The sequence below is a fragment of the Argentina silus genome (genome assembly GCF_951799395.1).
Source record: "Argentina silus genome assembly, chromosome: X".
Classification (NCBI taxonomy): Eukaryota; Metazoa; Chordata; class Actinopteri; order Argentiniformes; family Argentinidae; genus Argentina; species Argentina silus.
Genome location: NC_139653.1, coordinates 39,752,520 through 39,762,519, shown reverse-complemented (window position 1 = coordinate 39,762,519; position 10,000 = coordinate 39,752,520). Strand labels below are relative to the sequence as shown.

At 45.6% G+C, this 10,000-nt stretch overlaps 1 protein-coding gene across 3 annotated transcripts in view; it reads left to right on the top strand.

Moving 5' to 3' along the window:
* bcl11aa (BCL11 transcription factor A a) overlaps positions 1 to 10,000 on the top strand; it is a 42,705-nt gene that overhangs the window by 32,524 nt on the left and 181 nt on the right. For all 3 annotated transcript variants that reach the window (XM_083695654.1, XM_083695653.1, XM_083695652.1), the window contains one exon: positions 4,649 to 10,000. This exon is cut by the window's right edge and continues 181 nt beyond it. In XM_083695654.1, the coding sequence (XP_083551780.1) occupies positions 4,649 to 6,876 (2,228 nt within the window). In that variant the 3' untranslated portion in view covers positions 6,877 to 10,000. The remainder of the gene's footprint in view (positions 1 to 4,648) is intronic.

Here is a 10,000-nt window from a genome sequence, read left to right as displayed (position 1 = left end):
GGTTGGATTGGGGGGTATGGTGTTTGAAGTAAGGGGTTTTCAGGTGTGTGTGTGTGTGTGTGTGTGTGTGTGTGTGTGTGTGTGTTGTGTACTGTAGCTTGTGATGTTGTGATAGCAGAGGGAGTATGCTGTGTGAATTGGCAGATGAAGATGTCCCTTTCTCACTCTCATTTTTCATATTTTCATTTATGACTATTATTATTACAACAAAACAGCAAAGAAAAAAATCAGCAGAGCCACACTGTAAATGTTGCTGTTTGGTAAATGTTGCTAGATGATAAATGTTGTTGGTTGGTAAATGCTGTCTAAAATGTGCCAGTGTCTTCACAACTTGGCACAGTGTAGTTATTTTAGCCCTTGTAAAGCGATCGGTCCAGAGATTTTTACATTTTAGACATTTAGCAGACGCCTTTATCCAAAGCAACTTACAACAAGTACATTTGTCTAAGTAAGTGAATCATCTATACATCAGTCATCATAAGAAAAACAAATCTATGCTAGGACCAGGTATTCTTGGCAGTCACAATGCATACAGTAGAGAAACAAAGAGCAGGGGAAGTGTGCATGTGTGTGTGTATGTGTGTATGTGTGTATGTGTGTATGTGTTTGTGTTTGCCAAGATCTCTGCCTCCCTCTCACATCTAACACCGCCTCAGTGGCTCTGCAGAGTCCTCGGTTTAATGGGCTTTAATACAGTGTGTCAATATGTAAGCTGTGAGGATGTATGTAATATGTATTGTAGACTGTGTATGATGATGTTATGTATGTGGGTATAGTGTGTGTATGTGTGTGTGTCTGTTGTTGGCTACACGGCTCTGACATTTCCCAGTGTCAAGAGCTGGTAGCATCTAACATGACTGCTCCTTGTGCTCTCTCTCTCTCTCTCTCTCTCCAACCCCAGCCACAGCCCTGTCTATAATACCCCCCCCCCCCTCTCTCTCTCTCTCCAACCCCAGCCACAGCCCTGTCTATAATACCCCCCCCCCCCCCCCCCTCTCTCTCTCTCCAACCCCAGCCACAGCTCTGTCTATAGTATCCCCCTCTATCTCTCTCCCTCCCAGCCTGTTCAATGCTCTAGGCAGACTGTGGCGTTCTCTAATGAACTGAGAGTTGAGTGTATTAGAAGGAGCTGCTCTGCCACCAACTCCTGGAGTCTTTTATTACCCTTAATCTCAATCAGCCAAGAAAAGGTCTCTAACTTCTCCTTCCTTTGGCGTTGCATTCAAGCATACTTAACTAGTGTGTGTGTGTGTGTGTGTGTGTGTGTGTGTGTGTGTGTGCTTGTTCAAAAGGGGAGCACACACACTTGAGTTGTTTCAAATATTTTTTTTTAGCTTTTTACAAGTGTTTGGATACTTTCTGGGCTCTCACAGTACACTGCAGAAATGTAAAACATTTCAACCTTTTTCAAGGCTCCTATGCACTAAGATGAAGATATCTCAATGTGAAAAAAACATGTCTCCATGATAATGCAAATTATATTCACAGGTTATACCCTGTGCAGGTGGCCACAATTAGCAGCAATTTCTGTCGATTTTAATGATCCATAATTTAGCATCCAGTGCTGCCCTTTCTAAACTGTTAGTGTAGTTAGAGATGTGTGTGTGTGTGTGTGTGTGTGTGTGTGTGTGCGTGTGCGTGTGCATGTGCATGTGTGTGCGTGCATGTGTCTCTGTGTCTCTGTGTCTCTGTGTCTCTGTGTGTCTGCGTGTGCAATGCGTGTCTGCCTGTGTATTTATTTATCCCGCCTATCAGACAGCGGCCAGACTCAGACAGGGCGCAGACAAATACAAAGGGGTCTGAGTGTCCGGGGGAGGGTCCGCCACTGAGCAGAGAGTTCCACAGACACACCCCCGTCTGTGTGTGTTAACAGGATTATCCCCTCAACTGCCGACTCTCACGCCTTTCTTTCACACACACACACACACACACACACACACACACACACACACACACACACACACACACTACAGAGAAGTCTCCCCTGCTCCTCACACACACACACACACACACACACACACACACACACACACACACACACACACACACACACACACACACACACACACACACACATACACACACTACAGAGAGGTCTCCCCTGCTCCTCACACACACACACACACACACACACACACGCTGCTCTGTCATACAGAGTGAGAGGTCATCCCCTACATGCTTGTCTACCAATAGAAACATTTAGAAATGTTTCCTCAAAGGGACAGCAACTGTTTTCAAAAGTTTTCACTAAAACACAAAAATCAAAATCTCTTAATGGATGACTGAAAAAAGCAGGGAATGATGACAGTTTAGAAGTCACCCCCCCACACACACACACACACATATTATAAACCTGTAGTATTTCACTGATGATAGTGGTGATTCCTAACAGATTGATTTGCTTTTTTCGTGACTGTTTTGCCCTCTTGTTTTTGGGAGTGGGAGATGGTTGAGTGGCAGGGTAAAAGCGTTACGGTAAAACACATCGCCCTTTTAGCGTTGCCTCTAATTAGCTTGGTTCATTCTGCCAGTCATTAGCAGGTTATATATCTCCATTTCGAGCTGTTTGGGTGTGAATTATACATGTGTTTGTGTTTGTGTAGAGGTACGGACAGCTTTACTGATTGAACCCTGTATGCCTACCTTTTAATGTGGTTCAGTTTATAGCACTCTTGCAAAATGGATTTTTATTTTAAAATGGATGAGTTGTTTGAGTTGCAACTTGCAAAGTTGTTCATTGTGATAGTCAAGTCATTCTGAGAGTAAAGTTAATAGACATAATGATAATCATTTAAATTGTGAAATGTGCAGTTATCGTTTTTTGTACACTTAATGATACTTAATTATCGTAACATAGATTAGACTTTCATGTACACGTCCTTCATATCTGATATGACTGATAAACAGGTTTCTGAGAGCCCTGGGTTTTTTAGACACTCTGTGTCTCCTGTCTTGTCTGGAGGTGGTAGAGTAGCTAGTTTTGACTAAACTTGTGGAGGTCCTCTGGTATGGTCTGGTTGGGTGGAGGTCCTCTGGTATGGGCTGGTTGGGTGGAGGTCCTCTGGTATGGTCTGGTTGGGTGGAGGTCCTCTGGTATGGGCTGGTTGGGTGTAGGTCCTCTAGTATGGGCTGGTTGGGTGGAGGTCCTCTGGTATGGGCTGGTTGGGTGGAGGTCCTCTGGTATGGTCTGGTTGGGTGGAGGTCCTCTGGTATGGGCTGGTTGGGTGGAGGTCCTCTGGTATGGGCTGGTTGGGTGACCACAGGGGTGCTGAGAGATAGAAATACAACTCAATGTCTATTCAGTACTGTATCTATTTTAATGTGCTGTACAACTCAGCATAGTATATTCACTTCTCACTTTTAAGATTAAGTTAATTTAAGATATTACATAACATTTAAGATATAAAGTTAAAGTTAATTTACTATAGCCCTAGGATCAGATCAGAGGCAGGAGTGATAGTCTGTGCATTTTGCATTTGGTAATTCAGCATACTGTATATGTGTTTATGTATCGCCTGTGTATGTGAGAGTGAGTGGGCGTTCCTGTGTATTTAGGCTAGCAGAGCAGTAGAGCAGCAAACGCCACATTTAATAGTCAGTGACTGTGTGTGTGTGTGTGTGTGTGTGCGTGTGTGTGCGTGTGTGTGTGTGTGTGTGTGTGTGTATGTGTGTGTGTGTGTGTGTGTGTGTGTGTGTGTGTGTGTGTGTGTGTGTGTGTGTGTGTGTGCACGTGCATGCATGTGTGCGTGCATGCATGCATGCGTGCTTTCGCCTGCCTGAGTTTGCATCAATATTGTTTCATATTGAAAGGGTTTCAGCAGCAGACTGTTTATTATCTAATCTTGTAAATGAGCTGATGGAGGAGCGGTCTGGGCCTAATGAGATTACACATGCATTGTGGAGCGGACCACAGGTCATTGTCGGAGAGCCATTCAAAGTCAATTATTGTTTTAAATGTTTCTTTACTCTCACAAGTGCCGGAATACTTCACCGAGCCATCACAATTGAGAGGGAGGATTCTAGTTATGCTCAGCGAGAGGCTTTTCTATTGCTCTGTGTGTGCTTGCGTGTTTGTGTTTGTGTGTATCACACTGTTCAGTTACTTTAATAATAGATTTCTGAGTAGATAATCATAGACCGGGTCTGAACTGATACAATACTGAAATGTGTTTGTGTGTGTGTGTGCGTGCGTGCGTGCGTGTGTGTTTGTGTGCGTGTGTTTGAAATGAGGGGAGGAAAGTAGAGGCATACATTCGTATAGTCCTCCTGAGTTGTAATATTATTCTCTGTGATGGTGTGTGTTACTCAGTTAGGGTTTATTCCTGTACATCAGAGAGTAGTGGAAGCTCAAGGATAGCCTTAATTATTTGCTTTTGTAGCAGGCTGAATGCTACTCACAAGCTGGGATAAGAGTGTCCCAAAGCAGGCTGGTAGCTCTCCCCAGCACACACCCACACACACACCCACACACCACTGTCTGGTCCTACTGATCATGTGGGGCATGACCTCAATAGGAGTTCTCTTTTTCTACTTGCCCTGACTGCAGACTTTGTTATAGATGGTTAGCCTTATTATTTTTAATAGAACTGAGATGAATGTTCATTGATAATCTGAGTCTAACCCTGTCCTATTCTCCCTCTCCCTGTAGGTAAGGAGGAGCCCAGCAGTTACACCTGCACCACCTGTAAACACTCCTATGGCAGCGCCTGGTTCCTGCTCCAGCATGCCCAGAACACCCATGGCTTCCGCATCTACCTGGAGAGTGACCATGGCAGCCCCCTCACACCCCGCATGGGCCGACCCCCCTCCTTGGGTGGGGGTGCTGACTGCCCCTCGCATCCCCCCCTCCACGGTCTGCACCTGCCGGAGGCCAGCCCCTTCAGCCACCTCCGCATCCCGAGCTCTGGCTCTGGGGGCCGGGGGGAAGGCGTGGGTGGCCATCAGCGTTTCCCCCCAACACCGCCACTCTTCAGCCCCCCTCCGCGCCACCACCTGGACCCCCACCACCTGAGCCCAGAGGAGCTGGTGCTGGCAGCCCACCATCCGAGTGCCTTTGACAGGGTGCTGCGCCTCAACCCTCCCCTACCCCTGGACCCCCCTCCGCCCATGGACTTCTCCCGCCGGCTTAGGGAGCTGGCGGGAAACACCTCAGGGTCACCCCCTCCTCTCTCACCCAGCCGGCCCAGCCCAATGCAACGGCTGCTCCAACCATTCCAATCGAGCGGGGGAGGAGGAGGAGGAGGAGGAGTAGGAGGAGGAGGAGGAGGAGGAGGAGGCAAGCCTTCGTATCTTTCCACCCCTCCTCCACTCCCCCCCTCCTCAATGCAGTCACCCTCTGGCTCGCAGACCACCCCAACCACTCCCCTGCCATCCTCAGGCCTCCAGCCCTCGACTCCCATGAAGTCCAAGTCGTGCGAGTTCTGTGGCAAGTCCTTCAAATTCCAGAGTAATCTCATTGTGCACCGGCGCAGCCACACTGGCGAGAAGCCATACAAGTGCCACCTCTGTGACCACGCCTGTACACAGGCCAGCAAGCTGAAGCGTCACATGAAGACGCACATGCACAAGTCCTCCTCACCCAATGCTGGCAAGTCTGACGATGGGCTCTCGGCAGCCTCTTCACCTGAGCCGGGCACCAGCGAGCGCATGGACAGCGCCAGCAGTGCCCTCAAGTCAGTGGTGGCCAAGCTGAAGAGTGAGAAGGACCGTATGCTCCGGGAGAATGGGGAGGAGGAGGAGGAGGAAGAGGAGGAGGAGGAGGAAGAAGAAGAGGAGGAGGAGGAAGAGGAGGAGGAGGAGGAGGAGGGGGAGGAGGAAGAGGAGGAGAGTGTTGAGGGTGTCAGGAGGAACAACAACAGCTACCACTTTAGCTTGAGTCTTGAGGCGGCGCGTCACCACGAGAACAATGGCAATGGCGGTCGCATTGGGAACCGCTTGGGAGGAGCAGGCGAGGAGGGTTCCATCCCGCGATCGTTGCCCGAAGTAATGCAGGGCATGGGGCTAGCCGCCAGTATGCAGCACTTCAGTGAAGCCCTCCATGCACACAAGCGTAATGTGCTTAGTCAAGAGAACCACAAGCACCACCAGCTTAACCGCGACCGCCACCACAATCGCGAGCTGTGCAACGAGGACTCTGCGCTAGAATTGGACCACAATGAGGAACGCTGTGACTCAGCCATCAACGGGCGCGGGGTGTCCCCTAGTGAAGCCGCCTCGGTGGGTCTCAACAAGAAACTGCTTCTGAGCAGCCCCAGCCCGCTCAGTCCCTTCTCCAAGCGCATCAAGCTGGAGAAGGAGTTTGATCTGCCCACCCCCACCATCCCCAACACAGAGAACGTCTACTCCCAGTGGCTGGCTGGCTATGCCGCCTCCCGCCAACTCAAGGACCCTTTCCTGAACTTCGGGGACTCCAGACAATCGCCCTTCGCCACATCGTCCGAACACTCCTCTGAGAATGGCAGTCTGCGCTTCTCCACTCCACCGGGGGAACTGGATGGTGGGGTGTCAGGCCGCAGCGGGACAGGGAGCGGAGGGAGCACGCCACACCTGGGGGCACCTTTACGTCCCAGCTCCAAGGAGAGCCGGCGGAGTGACACCTGCGAATACTGTGGCAAGGTGTTCAAGAACTGCAGCAACCTGACGGTGCACCGGCGCAGCCACACAGGCGAGCGGCCCTACAAGTGTGAAATGTGCAACTACGCCTGCGCCCAGAGCTCTAAGCTCACACGCCACATGAAGACGCACGGGCAGGTGGGCAAGGATGTGTACAAGTGTGAGATTTGTCAGATGCCCTTCAGCGTCTACAGCACCTTGGAGAAACACATGAAAAAATGGCACAGTGACCGCCCCCTGAGTACCGAAATTAAGTCGGAGTAGGGGAGAGGGGGGAGGAGCGGTGTGACCGTTCTCTCATTTTGTCAGTCATCAGACACCTCTTCCCTAACCCCTCTCCCCATCCCCTGTAGATTTCCCCTATCCCACCTCTTTTGCCGGCCCAGTGGAAGCTAAGACAACGTGCTCTGCACCAGCACTGCCCGTTTCCATTACCCGTTGAATGCATGATCTGTATCGGGGCAATACTATTGCATTGACGCAAAACTTCGAGCCTTTCTCTTGTGCAATAATTTACATGTTGTGTACTTCTTTTTAGATTTTCCTTTCCCATTTTTTATAATTAGACAGCATGCATAGTATGTTTTGGCTAATTAAAAAAAAAGAAATTGTCCCTGGTTGGTTAGTTGTTGAGTAAATGTGTTGCTGTTATTCTTGTTCTGTTTTTTTATTTTCAAAAAAGAGAAAAGACAAGAAATAAATGACCATGCTGCATACATTCTGTAACACATATCATGTACAGTTTTGTGTTGTTACATGGAGGATGAACAGTCTTCAGCTTAACCCTCTCTGGACGCTTGGAAAATCGCACTTAACCTGATCTTTCTAAAAGATGTTATGTCCACATGGGGTAAAAAAAAGTCTATGAATTGGCTTGATTACTAAATGCAAAGCAGTGACAGCCTTTGAATTTCTTTAAAAAGACAAGGATGTGTAAAGATTTGAATTTGTACTATCATTTGGTAAAACAAAAAAAGAGTGCCTTTGATATCTTGAAACTGCATTGGTAAATAATCTGCTATAAGCTTGGGGTTGCCGCTGGATACTGGAAAAGTACTGTATCCAACCAGTAAAGGTTCTTGCATCAAGTAACCTATCTGCTAAAGTCTACTGTGACTTAAAATTAACTGGTTATAATAATAAAGAAACTTCAGAATATTCTAGTTAATGATCATTTAGCTACCTACTACATGTACATGTATCTTTAAAGTGTGGATTTTTCAGCAGGCTCGGTACAGGCAGTATTGTGTATAACTGAAGTATTTGTAGTTTTGTTTCCGGTGCAGAGGTACTGAACACATAGGTACTCTGTAATGTACAATCCTCAATTTGTGGGATTTTTATAGTGTTGTGAGGGGCTGAGAGGTGTCACGGATTTGAAGTAGCACAACGTTACGATGCTGCTTGAATTTATCAGTGTGTGGAGCAGACAGTGTGTGAGCTCCCAACGCACCTGGCAATGTTAGGGCATTCGCATGAATACAAGTTAGACAAAAAAGCTTAATGGAATATAAGCAAAATGAAATTGAGTGTTTTAGGGATTTATCTTTTAAAATACATTTTTGAATCCATCAGTGGTGATTAACTATGAATTGCAGAAACTTGAAAGAAAGAAACAATACATTTTTTTTAAAATGCCGGGGCTGTAAAAAAGATTGGAAAAAAAAGAAACATACATACATGTATGTAATATAGCGCAGATTTTCTTTTTTTTCTTCTTTTTTGTAACTGTTTGCTGTTTTTGTTGACATGAAAGGAGAGTTATTTTTTCTTGTTGAGTTGTAGACATCCTCCACAGTCGATGGTGAAATAGCACTTGTCACTCTGCCTCAGAGTCTGTACCGGCATCTCTTACCTTCTCTAATGTTGACACAACGTTGGTGCAGTGGTCAAGTCTAAAGTTAGACAGTCATTTATAGGACAAAAAAGTGCACTGTTCAATTTTCCCAGTTTACAGATATATGCTTAAGGGAAAAGTTGCTAAAACGCTGACTGATGAATAGGGTTCCATTATTGAACATAGCGAAGATTAGAGTGATAATCTGTTGCCACCCCTTGTCCCTTAAACCCCTTGACCCTCATCCTCTCACCTTTGACCTTTGTCGTTTACCCCTGAAAACCCCCAGTAATGCACTCAGTGCTCTGACTGGGCAGAAACACCCCTTGCTAGATGACAAACATTCAAGACTTGCTGCTCACACTGCAAGAATTATTGTTTTTGTACAAATCCTTTTTTAAAGTATGAATATTAAAAATACTTGTTTTTTCAATTAACACTTCATTATCTTTTGGAGAAACTGTATTTAAGTTTTGTGTTGTTTAGCTTTTCCTCTTTGTCTTGGTGTTGTTCAAGACTCGATCACAGTCTATATAAAATGGAGAAAAAAATCGGAAATGCTTATTTTGCCTTGGCTCTTCACAGCTCTTCAGGTTGAATACAATTTGCATTGGGGAAAGGTGTAAGATTATATATGAAAATATAATAGAGAACTTAAATATAGGAAAATGCACACTCATGTCAATTCCTATGCTTAAACACATTTACGGTCTACTTTTTTCTGTATTTCTAGAATGGTATTTGAATTCAATGTTCACTTAGAGTAGGCACTATAGTATTTATATTGAGGCTCGTATTTTTAACTGTTGCTTGTTCTCTCTAAAGGTATTTACATACCTTTTTGGTAGTGGAAAAAAACCCAAGCTGCCACGGTATATTTTTTTAATTTGGCAGGATAATATAGTGCGAATTATTTGTATGTTTAAAGAAATAAAAGAAAACCAGATAAAAAAAAAGAAGCTAAAGTATGTGGCTTTGGGCGCAGTGGGTCATAAGATGGCCGCCGCGCTGGCTCCTGCTCACACAGGTGGTTGTACATATCTTCTTTGGTTTGGTTTTGCCACCCCCACCCCCCCCTCCCCCTGCTGCCATTCTGTATGCAGTAATTCAAGCTGATGTCGGGCTGTTCTGTTGTGTGCTTCTGTCTTTCACACCTATCCCACCTGACTACATTCCAGCATCTTAAGAAGAAGAAAAAAAATAACTTATATGCAGTACATCGATTATAAAAGCATCAACATACAATGAATTTTAAAAATAATCAATGTGTTGCAGTTTTTTTTTCATTGCCAAATACTAAATGGTGCTTTATATTTAGATTGGGTATACTTTCATATGCAAAGCATATTTGAAAATGAATTGCAGAGTTGGGGAGAATATTTGGAGCCTGCTTGAGTTGAGACTTTTTTGTAAATGGCAATGCGGAATATTTTGTTATCAGCCTTTTCTATTCCTGTTCTGAGAGCTGTTTGTTGTAACTTGAACTTGAACTTTATCTTTTACTATGGGAGTTACTATTTATTATTACCTGTATGTTCTGTTCAAAACAGA